This window comes from Nymphaea colorata, chromosome 8 (assembly GCF_008831285.2).
Source record: "Nymphaea colorata isolate Beijing-Zhang1983 chromosome 8, ASM883128v2, whole genome shotgun sequence".
Classification (NCBI taxonomy): Eukaryota; Viridiplantae; Streptophyta; class Magnoliopsida; order Nymphaeales; family Nymphaeaceae; genus Nymphaea; species Nymphaea colorata.
Genome location: NC_045145.1, coordinates 16809251 through 16826246, shown reverse-complemented (window position 1 = coordinate 16826246; position 16996 = coordinate 16809251). Strand labels below are relative to the sequence as shown.

At 38.1% G+C, this 16996-nt stretch overlaps 2 protein-coding genes across 11 annotated transcripts; one reads left to right on the top strand and one right to left on the bottom strand.

Moving 5' to 3' along the window:
- Positions 1-380: 380 nt before the first annotated feature.
- Positions 381-5914, bottom strand: LOC116258917 (uncharacterized). 9 transcript variants are annotated; one of them, XM_031636386.2, is made up of 8 exons: positions 5753-5914; positions 2158-3346; positions 1890-2015; positions 1707-1805; positions 1439-1630; positions 1108-1299; positions 990-1025; positions 381-722 (listed from the first exon to the last, which is right to left on the bottom strand). In XM_031636386.2, exons 1-7 carry the CDS (start codon positions 5778-5780, stop codon positions 1016-1018), a joined length of 1836 nt encoding a protein of 611 aa, XP_031492246.1. In that variant the 5' UTR covers positions 5781-5914; the 3' UTR covers positions 381-722; positions 990-1015. The 9 variants fall into 9 exon arrangements, with proteins under 9 accessions (XP_031492246.1, XP_031492252.1, XP_031492245.1 ...); XM_031636392.2 differs by lacking the exon at positions 1108-1299; XM_031636385.2 differs by lacking the exon at positions 381-722 and having other exon boundaries at positions 764-1025.
- A 1534-nt stretch (positions 5915-7448) lies between these two features.
- Positions 7449-14482, top strand: LOC116258763 (uncharacterized). Of its 2 annotated transcripts, XM_031636139.2 has the most exons (7): positions 7449-7803; positions 9206-9488; positions 9570-9868; positions 10645-10802; positions 12596-12742; positions 13007-13231; positions 14068-14482. In XM_031636139.2, the coding sequence occupies exons 1-7, from the start codon at positions 7546-7548 to the stop codon at positions 14303-14305; spliced, it is 1608 nt and encodes a 535-aa protein (XP_031491999.1). In that variant the 5' UTR covers positions 7449-7545; the 3' UTR covers positions 14306-14482. The 2 variants fall into 2 exon arrangements, with proteins under 2 accessions (XP_031491999.1, XP_031491998.1); XM_031636138.2 differs by having other exon boundaries at positions 9206-9868.
- The last annotated feature ends 2514 nt before the right edge of the window (positions 14483-16996 follow it).

The window sequence follows — 16996 nt, the reverse complement described above, 5'->3', positions numbered from 1 at the left end:
GAGAGCATACCGTTTCCATCCAAGTGCATGAGCTATAGAGGCAGAAGCACTATCTATGTGCAGTGATGTTCCAAGAACCTTGTTTTGGTGATTAATCTTAGCTCACAAAGAAACAACCAAAAATCGAAAGAATTTACTAAACAAGATACAAGACTTTTCCAAATACCTGTGCACAAACAACGTTTCCAGCTTTCTCATGGGCACGCACGCATGCATCGATTACAGAAACATTTCCATAGACAAGTAATTAGTCACTAGAGGACCTGTTCGACCATATTTACAAAAAAAAAAAAAAGTGCTCCCATCTGTTGAAGCATCTTGAATGCAAATAGAAGCACAATTAGTCCGGAAGAGTATGAATTGCCAAAGCACATGAACACTGAAGCAGAAAATATTAGTAGAACTTGATTTTCAGCCTTCAGAATAATCAAATAACAAAAAGTCAACAGCTTTGACGCACAGAGCAGTGACTGAGACAGAGTAGCAGCATGAGCAAAACAAGAAGCCAATTCATACAAGAGCCCTAGTAAGAACGGTTACACTTTTACCTACATTTTCTGCTTGGCAGGACAGTTCCTAAAAAACAGTTCTTTTGTGTGTTTAACAGAGCGAGCATGACCCTTAAGCAGGTGCAGATGAAAAGGGTCACATGAGACGCATACTATCATTCTCAAAAAATAAGAACGGAGGTTGGTCCATTGGGGAACAGATGGAGAATTTTACTGCACCATTCAACAAAAATTATCAGGGCTACAGGAAGCCAGAAAACAAAAATCTATATGTGGATTGCATTAGACAACAAAAAGGGATGAGAGGATGCTGAAGCAGCCTGAGTCTTTACAATTTGCAAAGAAAGAAAAAACATCAAAAGACTGCAACTTCTAGTATAGAGCATGAACTCATCTAGAAATTCATAACATCTTCAATTATGCACTCATAAATTTCAAAGATTGCGCTAGGAGTAATAATGCTGACTTGTCAAGCAATACCTTTAGTTGCAGGTAGACAACTGATATTAATCCATCCTGCACATAAGACAGTAGCACAAGATTTAGAATTGATACTCCACGAATAACAAAAAATGACCACCAAAGACATTTACATTACTTGTTTAAAGGCTGCATTAAAATTTCCGACTCAGTAACCCTTTTCAATGGACAATTTCTTGAGTCATGCCCAGGTTGGCCACAATTAGGCACCTTGCAGTATCTAGGTCTTTTCACTGGTTCACTAATGACTTTCAAAATTCCATCTGTCGAGGGAACCTGAATAGCATTCTGGACATGGTTTTGCATTAAACTGTAACCAATGTACGTAAGGAAAAGAAATAAGAAAAACATGAAAAAAAAAAGGTGGACGAAATATATGTCAGTTCAGTTACACATACAAAAGTGGAACCTGGCACCAGACTACACTTTGAGTATCTTATATGGATTACCTGATCGCAGACTGGAGTCCAAACATAGATTCGCTAGCTCTCTTCATGGGGCAGTTCCTTGAGTCGTGACCAGTTTGTCCACAAGAAGGCACCTTGCAGTACCTTGGTTTTTTGGCTGAGTTGCTATCTCCATTTGACTTATCACTTAGAGGGGTTGCATCACCAGCTAATTGGGCAGGATTGTGCACTAAACTACAATAGATAAAAGAGAAAAAAGTAATTACCAAGCGGCAACAGAATCAACACCTGCAACAAGAAGGAATCCCACCTGACAGGAGCCTGACTACCAATTTGCAGCTGGGTGGCAGCCCTTTTCATGGGGCAATTTCTTGAGTCATGACCACTTTGGCCACATGAATTGCAATACCTAGGCTTTTTGGCAGCACAAATAAGTACCAGCCGATGGTATATAAGTCGAACACATGCAGCAAGTAATGGAGCAAAATGTCACCTGAGAGAAGCTTGGCTACTGATCTCTAGCTGTGGAGGCCTTTTCATGGGACAATTTCTGGAATCATGACCAGTTTGGCCGCAAGAAGGGACCTTGCAATATCTAGGTTTTTTGGCTGAGGTGCTGCTGCCAATGGATTTTTCATTTACACATGTCATTAACTATTTGAACAGGTTCTCGCCCTAGACTACAAGGGATACATTAACCATGATAAATTCCAGCTGGTGATAGAGAGCCAAAACATGCAATAAACACTGCAAAACCTCACCTGACAGAATTCTGGACACCAAGCTCCACCTGTGCAACCTTTCTCATGGGACAATTTCTCGAATCATGACCAGCTTGGCGACAGGAAGGCACCTTGCAGTACCTTGGTTTCTTGGCCAGCTTAGTACCTTCTTCATGGTTTTTGCCCACATATCGTCCATTAGCAACTATTTGAAAAGGATTATATCCAGAAGTAAGACCTATGCCATTGACATATGTATCTGTTCCAGCTAAAACTAATGAGTTTGGTGCTATCCTGGATGTCGTGTCACCCTTGCTTTGTAGCCGTTTAACCAGATCTCGGACCTTTACCAATTCATCTCGAACTAACTCAAAATCTACACTGCTCCTTCTAAATTCCATGATGATGTCTGATGCAATCAATTGTAATCTCTGCACTTGCAAGTCAAGTTGGTTTGAACTACTTGAGTTTTCCCCGCTAAACAACGAGGCATTAGAACATTGCCCTAATAGATCCTGCCCATTTTCATTAACAACCACCTTAATTGATTGAATGAAATTTATAACATCCTTCTCCGAGAATGGCAAGCAACCCAACTCAACACCATGCTCCAACTCAAGGGAACGTAAAATTTGTTTCACACCAACACCAGCCTTAGCAAGAGTTGCAATTCTGTTCTTGTCATTTTCTGTGATTTTGCAATAAGCTGGGAGGAAACTTAATCTCGCCTGATCAATCATATCATGATTATGAATGTTAGAAAAATGAATAACTACCCATCTTGAATCACCTGATAAAAGTCTCTTTATTCCCATTCCTGCTCCACATTTGCACCTCTGAACTTTGTTGCCATCCGCCTTTTGAACAGGATATCCTGCTCGATGGCAAAGAAAATATCTACTGGTAATAGATGTCTCATATGACCCTCTTTTTCTCGTGGCTTTCTGACGCCGAATTGCAAATCCCCTACTCCTGGCAAAGTTCTTGTAGAAATTATAAGCAGCCTCATCACCAGAAAATACTTGTCCTATGTATGGGGCTGATTCACTACCGCTAGGTGGTGCATGTGATGATGGTGATGGAGAAGGAGATGATGATGGTGATGGGGATGATGAAAAGGTTTCTTCAGAAGATGTCGCTAACGAGAAATGAGCACTTTTAGCTTTAAAAATAGCAGATGAAACATCGTGAGCACTCATCTCCATTACAGGCATGAACCTACAGCCACCTGTGCAAGATATCAAAAACCTTGATAGCAGAACCAAAAAGACCAAAAACTTTTTTGAAGGATTCAATAGATTTGAAAAAAGCCACACAACAATATAGAATAAACCCAGAAATAATATAAAAAAGGATATTAGGACCATAAATGAAAGTCAAGCTACAGAACATAATTTCTAAAATATGGATTTCCTCTATTGACAAGACAAACTCATTAAAACCTAACAAGTGGGACACAAGGACAACTTGAAACATCTACCATGGTAATATTCACATATATCGGGAATCTTCCAGACCAAGAGAGATCAACTACAATTCTCGTATTACCATTTCACCATCCAACTAGTTCAGCGTTTAGACTCATAAATTTCAAGTTGAAAAAAGTCAAAAAATCAATATCTGGAGTATGTCCCTTGGCATAAAGCACGATTCTGCTTTAGCCAGCTTGAGAAAGCCTAAAAAAACAATTTGAAAGGTGCTATTTGAAAATCTAGAAACACCAATCAAAATGTAAAGAAAGAAAAAACTGGTAAAATACAAAAGATATTTACTTGTCCTCTTTATATTTCAGATAAGCAGAGAAAAAGGTTGAAAAAAATGTAGCATAAATTAAATGAAGAATGAATTAAACAGCAACAACAGCACTCAGATCAAAAATTTCAGACAAGGAAAGAAAATATAACAAATATTTGTCATACAATTTCATGAATATCTTTCAACAATATCGTGGTTGTCTAAAAATATAGGTAAACTGATCATATTCCAAAAATATTATCTGTACCATCTATGACTCTTTCCCATTTGATTTTGACTTTCAATCAGTAAACTCACCTATGAAGTCCTGCCAGATGTTCATCTAGAAGATTGCAGTTGTACATGGACCCACAGTCTATACTCTATATAGCTGCATTAAGGTTCGGCATGGAGTATGACATATAGAGCACTAATTATGTCATGCTATGAAGACAGACCAGTATATATAGACTTCCATTTTGATAAGAACAATTAAAGTGAACAAATAGAAATTAATAGATTGAGGGTATTCTTCTGGTCCAAATCTTACTGTAGAATCATTAAAAGGGAGAATATTGGATGTTTTGAAATTTAAATGTATGAAATTCATGCATATAAGATGTTAACTCTCAAGTCTCAACTGCAAACCTTGGGATGCATAACCAGAATATGGAATTCCTCAAAAGGAACAGATAATTTAATTAAAACGAGTGGGTTTTGGCAGGAAAGAGAGACAATTGGTGCATTTTATTGTACCAAACTAGAAGTGCAAACACAGGAGATGTTCCACAGGGAAAGAAGGCCCCAGACCACCAATGCTTGTGTTTTCAGTAACATTTCCTGGGGGCATGAATTTGTGATAAGGCAAGACAACCCCATCGAAGCCCCCAAACTACCAACATTTGTTTTCTCAGTAATATTTCCCGGGCACATGAATTTGTGATAAGACAAAAGAAAATAACCCCATTGAACCTCACCATGATGAACATAGTAAAAAAGGGAAAAGTATTACATGCTACTCAACAACAATCCCCAGAACGTAGAATCAGAAAACCAAATATATGCTAGATCCCACACTTAAAGTCATGTTTCCCTTCATGGGTTACAGGTTTTCTTACAGCCCCTACTTCAGACCCTTAAAAGAGTGGAAACGAACATTTGGGTCATATAAGAAGGTAGAAATATCCCAGCAAGGAAATACAGTATAGCTTTCAAATTTTCTCACTTGAAGCATGCAAAGGAATGCTTGAGAGATGCAAAAGTCGATACTAAGGCATGTGACAACAAATGAGAACAACGGAGCAGTAAGTAAATGCCTAAAGCGAACAATGCCTCGTTCACTCAAATTCACAAATAACATATCCTCCCTTCTTACTTCTTCCTCTTCCTGTGACCAGTACCGAGAACGATTCTTAGTCGATGCAGAAATATAATTAGGACTAAGCAAGTATACATGAATTACAGATAAAAAAAAACTCCAAACAACACCTAGGGCATTGGTATTCCACAGCTGCAAGTTCAGATTTTTCATTTCTCAGCCATGTTAAGAAACAAGAGGCATGATCCGAGCATCAGTAGAGGCATCACCATTTCGCAGTTACGCTTCCGGAATTTCGTCCCCACTCATGTTAAGAAACAAGCAGCATGACTAGCAAAGGGAAATTCTACAAAAAGCTAGCAGGAAGAAGAATGAAGAGGGGAAAAAACCACAAACTCTCAAAAAACGCAAACATTAGGTAAGTAAAAAGTATTGGGCACAGCGAATTCACCGAAAGACGAAAAACCACAACTTCAACGAATCGGAAAACGAGTCGTATGAACTGTAACAGACTAATTGTTCGGTGATCCACACAAAAAATCATGTATTCTACAGAGGGATAGGGGGAGAAAGAGAGAGAACCTTCATAGGGGAAGTGAGACCCACTCATAACTCATTTTCTCCGAAGAAATTCTTCGATGGGAGCCAGTCGGTCGTCTCTTTCTTCCTCACTCTGATTTTTCGTTTTTCTTTTTCTCGATCACCACCGAGGGGTTAACATTTGAACGACAGTGGCTACCTTTCTTTCTTTCATATTTTAATGCATACACACCATTTTGGTAGGGGCCAAATTACAGGCAGCGTCCTCTTGACTCAAGCAGCCAAAGGCCAGTAGGAAGCCAGCTATTAGGGGCTCTTCGGTATTTTTGCAACCCCTTCTGTAATATAATTTGGCAACTTGGTTGATTTATGGTCCGAGTCCACTTAGGAGTACTCGGTTTATCGTCTTGATGTGCAATATTATACATAACGCCGTCGTTGTAAAAGCAACTTCTAAAGCTGTTAAAAGTTATTACCTCTATTGTTGCAGATCATTTTTTCAATCATGTGTGTGCAGTGCTTTGTAAATTAAATTATTGCAATTACAAATTTAAACTTATGTGTATATAATTAACTTATGCAAATTATATTTGTGTACAGTGCTTTCATATGTATACGCTGCTTCACAAAGGCTAAAATGATATCTATCATTAATTCATTATCCAGTACATATAGGATGTTTGATGTCACCGGATAGTTAACAATTAAAAAAAATTCGTTACAAAATAGCTTATAATGCAACAATGGTTTATAGTGACCTTAACGACTATTTATGATTCTTTTATCTACAAATTTTTAACATGTTAACCATCGAGCAACTATGGATTTCCTGTGTTGTATGTGCCCACATATACCCAAAGATCGGTGAACTTGACTGTCTCTCTGTATCTCTCTCTATGTGAGCACCTTTTTCCTCCTTATTAACATTATAACAACCGCTTTGACACGCCCTTTTATCTCATAATTAATAGTTAACAACAAGCATTAATGACGGGAGAAGTAATGAGAGAGGAGTAGCCGGCTAGAGAGAGAGAGGCTGTGTCTTATAAAGTCGTATTCAATCCTCTCCCGCAAATAGTTGAAGTGGTGGGCAGATTAGATGTATTAGACACAACTTTGTAAGACACAAATTACTTACTCTTATATATATATATATATATATTGAAAGCGGTATATTTCTACATGATAAAATGCATTGCATGCTGTGCCATGAGAAATCAGAAAATTTTCTCAATCTAAACTTGAACATAGAAGTTAAAGGTTTATGTATATAGTTTGCCGAATCTCCTGTATCTAGATTTTAGTTTATTGTTCCTTTACTTTTTAAATCCGTACATATAGATATAGAATGCCAAAGATCGACAAAAATTTCAACGAAATCATGAAACATTCATGCAGAAATCGAATTTCATGATTTTTTTTTAAGATTACAATGCTCGCTTTTTTTACTTGAAATATTTGATCAACACATTTGATTGACAAGATTTTTTCTTTATTAAAATGGAGGGCCAACAAATTTTATGGATTGGACTATGCCATCTGACTGTAGAAATAAGCACCAAATCTGGGGTACATCCAGTTTCTGATTCAAAATTTTAAAACATCTGATTAATGAGAGTAAAGTGGTAAACACTTTTTCAGGTACACAGAAAAAAAACAAAAAAACAAAAAAACAAAATGAGAAAATAAAGATGCGGTTTTCTTGGCTTTATTTCGTGTTTAGATTTACCTGCTAAGCCAAATTTCTCTTTGCCATATTTGCCGCGAGAGAAAGAGAGAGAGAGGGGGCGAGCTGCTCCATACTGCAGTGCTGGTGGATTTCACAGTGAAAGGACATGGAGGAAGCTCAGGAGATCCTCCTCAGCTCTCTGGAACAGTTCGGGGTCTCTCTTCCCACTGGGGTTTCGTCGATCCGCGAGATGGCTCCTTCTGTCTTGATCTCCATATGTTCCCAGTCTCTAAATCTCATGGATTCTTCCGTCTCCTTCCCTACTTCCTTGCCAGATTGCACAGCGGAGAGAATCGATATCTGTACCAAGATCACGTCCTCCATCAAAGCTCTGGGTTACAGAGGGGATTTGAGCTTCCATCAGGTATTCGTGCTCTATTCTATTCGTTTGCGTTTGAGAACTCCTTTTTGGTATCTTGCTATCGGTTGAACTAAAATTTAGAGGACCCAATTGCGAAGTTTCAAACACGAGAGTTGGGATTTTCTCCCAATTTGCTTCCGATTGGATCACTAATTTGACGTTCATGGGACTGGTGTTGAGTTTTGTTGGTGACATGGGCTAATGGGTACATGCGAGAGTTGACCATACATGACAATCATTTGTCATAGATTAGGAATTTCGTCTTCCTTTTATTGATGAAATATTGATCGCGAGTATGTGCGCTTTTTCCCTTTGTGTTTTCAATTATAGAGTTAATTTTGGTGTCCCCCTTAATTTTCTTCTTCTTTCTCCTTTTCCTTTTATTTTATTCGAGTTTCGTATATGTAACTGTTTCTTTGGTTTTATTCCTTCATTCGACATCAGTGGATTCTCATTCCCCTAAGAGTATCTGAAGTAGAAAGTAATTCCCATAATAGCTGCTTGTGTTGCTTTGAAGAATTCTGAATTTTCATCCTCATCTCGTGAACGATGTCGTTGAAAGATTAGAATTAGGTCTTCTTTTTCCCTTTCCGTCTGCCTTTACTTTTTCTGCGTTCTGCTTGGTCAAACTGGGTCACTGACATGGATTCGCTAAATGGGTATCCGTATTTTTAAAATTTTTGAGGGTGTGATCTTTAATGGAGGTAAATGAACGAATTGACACCTGAAAACTTTTTAAGCTAGTATTCTCATGGACATGTTCTGGAAGTTTTTTTTGTTCCCTTTTTGGTTGTTTGACATAGATGGTGTCTTTTATATTGATAATTGTCGCCTTCAGGCGGAAGGTGTCTTAGTGTAGCAGGAAAGGTTTTTGAATGGATTAATTCAGAATGGGGTGGAAACAAAAGAAAGAAACAAGCAAACCTGCATTTTCCAGCATTTAAGTTTTCTCTCCCCCTCCGCCAAACCTCTCTGTGTGTGTGTGTGTATCTATATAAATGTATACCACTGTTGGAAAAGAATGTATGCACAAATGGGGCTTCTGGAATGTCCACGAAGTAGAATGAAAACTTAATATACCTTTTCCATCTTGATGGTTACAATTAGTAAGGATGTTAAGTATGTTTGAGAAAGTTTTGGTGGTATCATGTTAGTTCTTTTCTCCTAGAAGTGGGATCTGTTCTCCTATATAATTGTTAAATGTGGCATGTATTTCTCGTGAAATGAAAATGTGAATGGTTCAAGTTCACATCGAATCCATGGAATTACCTTTTATTGTTTTTCTCCTCTCTAAGTTTAATTCTTCATGTTAGTCTCAAATGAAAAGACTCCACAACAAAATAATTTTTTTTTTCAACAATTTTTATCCTTTGACAAACAATCAGATACACTTGTCTTGTTGCAGTTCCTTTATCTTTCTAGTGTGGATGCATATAATTTAGTCAGATTTCTGGTGGAGAAGTTGTCAAGGTCATCTGAGAGCATAAAACTTGATGGAGAAAGAGTGATAATTTCCAGATCTAAGAAGAATGAGTCTTGTTCTGATGTTGTTGAAGATCCATTAAGAGGTTGGACAAAAGGGACTGATATGCATGAAGTGGATCAAACCGGTCAGGCAGCTCCTGTTAAGTCAAGTTCCTTAAGAATTGGACCTATGAAAAATGCATGTGAAGAAAGGGTGGCATCAGGTATTATTTGCCATATAAATGCAAGTCCAGGAATAGATCTCCCTGCTATGGAATTTGATAAGCTGAGACTTTCAAATATAGGTTCATCTGAAGCCTTGGCTGCCCCTATCAAGAAGGATTTGTCAGCTGATGGCTGTCCAATTCGACCTATACATGGATTGTTTCCAAATGAGCAGTTAGAGCAGAGAATGTTGCAATCATGTGAAGAAGGTCACACGTTGTCTGCAGAAGGGTGTATTCAACAAAAAGAAAAGCTACTTGAAGAAGTTGAAGAAACACAAGTGCAAGTGCCTATAAGTAGAATACATGAGAACCAAAAAGATGACGTATCCGTTCGCCAAAATGGAAAGTCAGTTTTCCTTCCAGAAAAATCAATAATGGTGAGTTCACTTCAAGCATGCTGCTGTTTTTTTATTCTTGCTTCAGAAGATGTATGATGTGATGTTGAGACATTCTTTAAATTTGACATTTTGTGAGGTTAATGAATTAAGATCTAATGGCAAGTTTTCTGAAGATTATTAGAACTTACCCTTAGACCAATCCATCTTGTATGCACCATTTTGGATAAAACGACATACGTTTCTAATGGTAGGCAGTTATCCATATTCTTCTAATGTTGCAAAGATGAACTATGTACCTTTATCTTGATTGTGATATCTTAATGTCATGCCAAAGGCTATCTATTTTAATTAAAGATGTGTTAAAGCTACCACTTCAACGGACTGCTGTGTTAGTTGTTGACTGACATGCCTTTGAGGTTTTTGATAAGACTAAAGCAGGCAAAAATTCATAAAATACAGGTTTTTCATATTCCAAACTATTTTGGGTATCCATTTCCTTTTGGCAATATGATTTCAGCAGAGAAAATAAGATTTATTTCTTTAAAAAACTAAAAAGTGACTGGTCAATTTGCTTTTTTCATTTATCATATCAATTTCTTTCATTTTGTATTTTCTATTGCACTGATAAACTATTGAGTTCTGATCTCTATAAGAATGGATCTTGAAACGTCCTATTGTACATTTGACTATTTTTTGTGTACAGAAACTGTGAAGTCCGTTGGTATTCTATTTCTATTGCGTGTAGTCTGTTATATTTCCTAATGAAAAAGTAGTCTTGTTGTCATTGATGGAATATGTAAAATAAAAGAATGCAGTTTCAAGAAAAGGATTTGAACCAAGGGATGGGTGGACATTTTCCCAAGCCTGAGAAATCAACCACGGAGATGGCATTTGGTGACCAATCTCATGCTGAGTTCATGGGGAAGAAGCCAGGCATGAAAGAGGATAGCCTATTGGAACTGCAGTTAGAATGGTGGGGTTATAGCTTCTTGTCTTGCATTCTGGTTGGTTTAATTTTCTCTTTCACGGTGCATTGTAGTCCTTTTTTTCTCTCCTTTTCCAACTGTTAAACTCTAGTGTCCTCATTTTCCTTGCAATAAACCTGCTAACAAAGTAGGGCCTGATTGTTGGTGCAAAATGTAAATACATTTCCAAGCGATCCTTATGTGTGTTTAATGTTTATTTAATTGAACTTCTTGCAGAATGTACATGCTTCAGGTTATAAACTTAAGTTACTATGTAAACATTAATCATTTTTTCTGGATGATCAGTATTTATTGTGTCTTGAGAATATTTCCTCAATGCGGATTTTCACTTGGTGTTATAATGTTTTTGAGGAGTTGTTGCTTTTATGACTTTGTTGTGTCTGTCCAGAAAACTGCGAACCACTTCAGATGTTGGAGATTGGAGAAGGACCAGGCACAAGATGTGCCTTGCGTCTCTGGTCCAGGTACCTGGGCCTAAGTCCTAGTCCTATCTGGGCTTGTTTTACGCTTGGTCCAGATGAGCCTTAGTCATAATTAACCTAGTAGGTTATAACTTTTGAAGTCTAGTTTTGAGGCACTTTAAATCCTAAGAAATTTTGGACAGGATCCAAGGTCATCATGTCCATTTGGGGTTGATATTATAATTTGGCCTAATGTCTGATCCACCTACGGCAGTTCCAGAAGTTCATTTGACCCCTAGTCCAGTGCAAGGTCCTGCTTGATGGAGAAGCACGTTCTACCTTGTTCCCTCTTCATTCTTGAGCACAAGGATTTCAGAAGGATCGCAAGTCAAAACAATCCTGAAAAAAGGGTTTTCACTTGTGAAAAATCTCCACCGAGTCCAATTTCATCATTATTTCTTAAAGTCAAATTTTTGATGTTACAGTTAAAATTAGTTTCAACACAGGATAAAGGAAATGAAATCTTATTGCCTCTCAGAAGAAGTTGATGATCTTAATGCAGCTGCAAGACTGTGAACGCTAGTATGGGGTTAATTACAACCTAAGTAACACGCACCAAAAATGGTGGTGCACCTAAGTCGACCTGGGTGTGTGTGCAGGTGTGGCCCGACACGACACCTAACTCAATTTGACCGAAAACCGAGTCCAGTGTTGCTGACCACACCCACTCTTCTTTTCTCTTTTTTTCCCCTTCTTTTCTTCTCTGACCTTTTCCCTCTTCCTTTTTCCCCCTTTCGTCTCTCCTTCCCCCATTTTATTTAATAAAACTTTCAAATGTGTATGAGATCAGGGCAACCTTGACAAAAGAAATTTAAAAATATAGACAAATAACATATATATACATATATATGCCCTCACTGCACCTGCATCCAATTTTTTTTTTTTTTGGAACTTGCCGCGTCTTGCACCGCACCCGCACCAGCACCCACTTCCGGCACCCATGTAACGTAGATCATATTTCTTGGCATCAGAACTAACATGCGCTTCGTAGGTTTTTCTCCAATGGTTTTTTCGAAAGAGTTCACATGAGTTGGCCAGTCACATTTAATCATGTTTTCTCCTTCAAGCTGCATTTGTATTTTGATCAATTTACCACTCTTATGTGATAAATAATTCGTATAAAACATAGAACTTCATGGCAGATGTTGAGGCTATCAGGCTATATCTCCAGAGAGACTTGTATGCAGCAGATTGTGCATTTTAGTTTTCACTTTTAATTTTAAAGTTATCCATTTGGGCAGAATTTCAGTGATGGTTTCGTTCTATTTTCTAATTGCTATTACAAGCTGGCTAATGTTAAAAGATTGATAATTTGATAGGGATGCATTCCGACTTACAGTGGAGGAGACCAAAAACAACCTCATTTTATCTGGGCAGTCAGAAAAGCCAGAAGTCCAGGAAAAACTCAGGCAATTGGATGAAATTCGGAAAGAAATAGTTGATATGATGTCTAGAGTTATCAAGAGGTAAAGCCTCTTTCTCTGGATTATGGAAATATGTTTTCCTTTTCTTTTGCTTCCAAAGTTTCAATGGTTGGTAACTGGTAAGGGCTGTGCATGCCTGAGATCAGATGCTTTCCTGTTAAGAGACTGGATTCTGGCCTTACTGATCTCAAAATTATATTTTTTTCTGGATTTTAGTGTGTTTTGTTTTCTGTGGCTTTCCGGTTCATCAACTCTGCCCTCTGACCATTATCATCTATGAGTTAATGGCATTGATGATAACTGCAGAGAAGAGGAGTATTCGAAACTTTCGATGGGATTGGAAAAACAACCAAAGATGGCACCAAGAAGTTACTATATCCAGCGGATAACTGAGCTTTTTAAGAATAGCTGGAAACAAGATGCAGATATTAAGCAGATCATGAAAGATACATGGCAGCTTCAATTGGAAATCAATTCGATCCAAGAACGTCTTGGTCGTACCTACACAGTTGTTGATGATGCTGTATTCAGGTATCTGTGTTGTTTTTCATGTTGACTATTGATTTCATATACCAAGTGCTCCTGTCTTCAATTTTAATTACTGAAACAAGCAGCAGCCTTGATTCTCCAAAATTGGAGTCTAAAAGTAATTAATGAGTGAAAACTAGAAATGATCAATAAGTACTTTTGGGAATGACTACTTTTATGTACTAATGTAAATATACACATCTTTTGCTTGAGACCTGAGAACATTAGGAGGGAAATTTTTCCGGTCCTTATTTATGGACACAACTTAGGAAGATCTTGGCTGGCTAGACACAGATAGTAGTAGGATACATGATTACTGTTTGGTTCATGTAGTTGTTTGTGTTCCGAAAGTTGCCACTCCCACAGGCTTGCCTGCAGGTAGACTGTCATTTTTCAGTGTATCTAGTGGGAAACAGAGTTGACCATGCCTAGAAAGCAAAATATGTCCCGAAAAGCAGTATGAGGAGGCTTTTGTTACAAAATTGGTAACTGCGTCAGTATTGGTGCCATTGTTCATGTACAAACCAGCTTCAGTGTTCAAGCTTTTCTATAACCCACATAACCTTGCTTTTTCCTTCTTCCTCCTTCCTTTTATTGGAATGCCCTTGATGGTCTTCAAGGTGAGAACCCATGGTCTAGATAGCGTGGCTTAGTTCATTCTGCAACTGCGACCAGTTTCTGGCTGTTGCATCTATATGTTGCTAGTTGAAACTCTCTACTTTTGCTTCTCCAAGGTTCCTAACAAAATCTCTCTAGTTTTCCATTAATTTTTATATGACAATATCAGACTAAATAATGGCGTTATCCTGCTGATTCTGGCTCCTTGTTTCATGTTCCAGGGATGCCAAGAAAGACCCTGTGAGGAAACAAGCCTATAGGCTTTTAGTCAGCATTCATGAGAGCTTCAGCGAGATCGCAAACACAATTCTTGCGATTGATAGGGTGAAAAGAGAAGCTTCAGATTATGAAGCCAAGCTTGCCTCCTTATCATCCAGTTACTTTGGGATTGATAAACTTGAAGCTGATCTTAATTCACTGCAGAAAGAAAATGAGTTGTTAGAGCAGCAGAGACTGTGATGCTGTGTTCTTTTTTTTTTTTTCCCTTTTCTTTCCTCTACATATTTTACATTCTGTATCTAGATTTTTGTCCTTCAATATTCAGTCCATGGCGCTTGTTCTTTCCAGTTGATTCATTCTAGCTGTGTGTGTGCGCACACATGTGGAAAAGTTATGGCATTCTTGTTTTGTATATTCTGCGATACAGTGTGCAGCTTCTTGTTAATGCTTCTACCTTTCTTGACCAAACTTGTGTGCTTCTCTGAGGTCATTTTGAAGGGGAAAATTACAATTTATCGCCCATTTGGTAGCGGAAGAACTCACGCACCTGTCCATTATCTATAAAGAAAAGCTAGATGTTTTTAACAATGGTGAGTTTTGGAGATTTGACAAGTAAAATGATTAGGAAAGCAATTTGGATCCAAGGTCAACTTTTTGGTTTCTGAATATGTTTCTGAAGTGCTCTCAATTTCAAACTCCCTAAAATGAGGATCCAACTACGTCGAAGTGTTGGATTTTAACCTATGCAGATTGGGATTCGGTTTTAGCTACCCTCATCTGCGTCTGAATTCTGAGCAGGTCAAGTGCTACAAACTGAACCGGTTAGTTGCTATCAGTGGCAGAGCCAAAATTAACTTTTTGTAGAAGGGGCCACCACATAATGTTCAAAAGTTTTTTACTGGGGCCAGCTAAAAATGTTTAGTAGTAAAATTTCATTTTTCAAGAGTTTAAAAATGTTTACTGAGAAATTCAACTCTTTTGTGATATTTGTTACCATGACTTGAAAAGCGCCATGCAAATCCACATATTCAAATTGATCTTACATTCTGACCCCGCAGTTCTCATCCAACCATTCCCAATGCAAGTGGCAGAGAGCATCAGAAAACATACCATTGATGGCCACAATGGTGAGTGTCCATTATTCAAATGAACTTTGGTGATATTGGATCCTTTTTAAAATATAATCTGTCAGATCATGTAATATGCTCATCTTTGGAGTGGGTGTCAATGGTGGCTCTTGGGATTCTCACAAATGGATCAACAGCCCTCCACTAGGACTGAAGCTGAATATGCTAAAATAAGGTTCAAATCTGATCCTCTGAATGAGCACATTGAAAGGGAGCATTTGATAGTCCCGGATTTGATATACGAGGCGATCTGACATCCTAAGAATCTCACATCTGCAGATCTAAAGTTAGGCATTCGTCCATCCGACCTCAAATATGAGGTTTTAGCTGCAAAATGCGGATCTCAAACAATATTTTTCCACATAATGTTATAATCAAGTGTTTGTTTACTATGTGAATCCCACATAAAAAGGATTTCCGATTATCCTAAGATTTGTTTCATTCTCTTTTTTCTTTTTTACATGGAAGACTGTGGATCCTTTTTTGATCTCTGATTTGATCCAACCCACATATTTGTTGTTGATTGAAACCGACTTGATTAGCCTATGTTTATGACTAATGCCTCTTCCTTTTATAGCCATATCAAACTTAGCACTTTACTACATTTTTTAGCATACCAAACCCATTGGCACCTTTAATTCTTCTAGATTATAACATTTTAAAATTTGCAGCCATAAGACTTTGGCTTGTACAAGGGATTGGTGCCCATGCGACTCGAAGGAGTCATAGGCAATGTACCAGCCATTGATCGAGCCGGTGCGCCAAGATCATTTCTATATGGTTAGATTTGCAAGAATGGCTGGGTGCGTGGTTGTAACGACTTGACCGAGTCGATGACATTGCGGCACTGGGCCTATTAAGTGGCTCGGCGAGGTCTTGGATACGACTCGGTTGGCCTGGTCATCGGATCTCCAATATCCCCTCTTCTCCACCAAAAGGGGATGGTCGTCCGAGTGCTGTTACTGGTGGCCCCTTGACTCGGACCCATTTGACCGAGTCAGATACGGGCGAGTCAGACAAAGGCCGTTCCCAGTTTGGACATTTTTGTAAATATACACGAGCTCAAACTGGTCCAGTCTTGCTTCCCTATTTTTATCGTGTTTTTTTCGTCGACACAGATTTGCTTTAAACAAATCAAAAACTCGGTCAAGGTACAGGCAGAAACACAATTCGATATGTTCGTAGCCGTTAACTCTCGTGACCGAAATACCCCCAGAGACTTACCGATTTTTCTGGTGTGCACTGGTACCTATCTTCTCTCATGGCATATTGTTCGGCTTGTGTTTGACAAATTCACAAGAGAAAAAGATATACTTCATGATTTTTTGTTCTTTCTTTTACTAAAGGATAAATTCACCGTGAAATTCAAAATAAAATCCGATTATTACAAAGTACATTGCCTTTTCATTTTGAAATGTATGAAACCTGAGAAAACTTCTCTAAACAAGCCAAACAAGAGATTACCATTCTTGTCTCGGCATTTTTTTATGACAAGAAAAATTTGAGAAGACTTTAGGTGAACCCAACCACCAGAACTTATACTTTCACTGTTGAAGTATTGACCTTCTTCAAGTAATATTGATTGGTAATAAAGAAAAAAATAAGGTTTTTAAAGCTAGTTTTTTGAGCGCCAAAATGAAGAAGGCGGGGCCGGGACGAGCTTCAAATTTGGTGGGAATTTGAATAATGCGAAATGGCATAATCGTTATAGTTTAAACATGCAAGGGCTAAAAGAAATTTGGCGCTCAGCCATTTGCTGTCTTCCTCTGTTCATTTCTGGAGCGAGAAAGGAATCCGAAAACCA

Excerpts from the sequence above, each read along its gene's own strand:
- LOC116258917 (XM_031636386.2), bottom strand. The coding sequence starts at position 5,780 with ATGAGTGGGTCTCACTTCCCCTATGAAG. Across the intron at positions 1,806-1,889 it reads AGTAGCCAAGCTTCTCTCAG|GTATTGCAATTCATGTGGCC; the intron begins GTGACATTTTGC and ends CAAAAAGCCTAG. Across the intron at positions 1,631-1,706 it reads GGTAGTCAGGCTCCTGTCAG|TTTAGTGCACAATCCTGCCC; the intron begins GTGGGATTCCTT and ends TATCTATTGTAG.
- LOC116258763 (XM_031636138.2), top strand. The coding sequence starts at position 7,546 with ATGGAGGAAGCTCAGGAGATCCTCCTCAGCTCTCTGGAACAGTTCGGG. Across the intron at positions 9,869-10,644 it reads TTCCAGAAAAATCAATAATG|TTTCAAGAAAAGGATTTGAA; the intron begins GTGAGTTCACTT and ends AAAAGAATGCAG. Across the intron at positions 10,803-12,595 it reads TTGGAACTGCAGTTAGAATG|GGATGCATTCCGACTTACAG; the intron begins GTGGGGTTATAG and ends ATAATTTGATAG.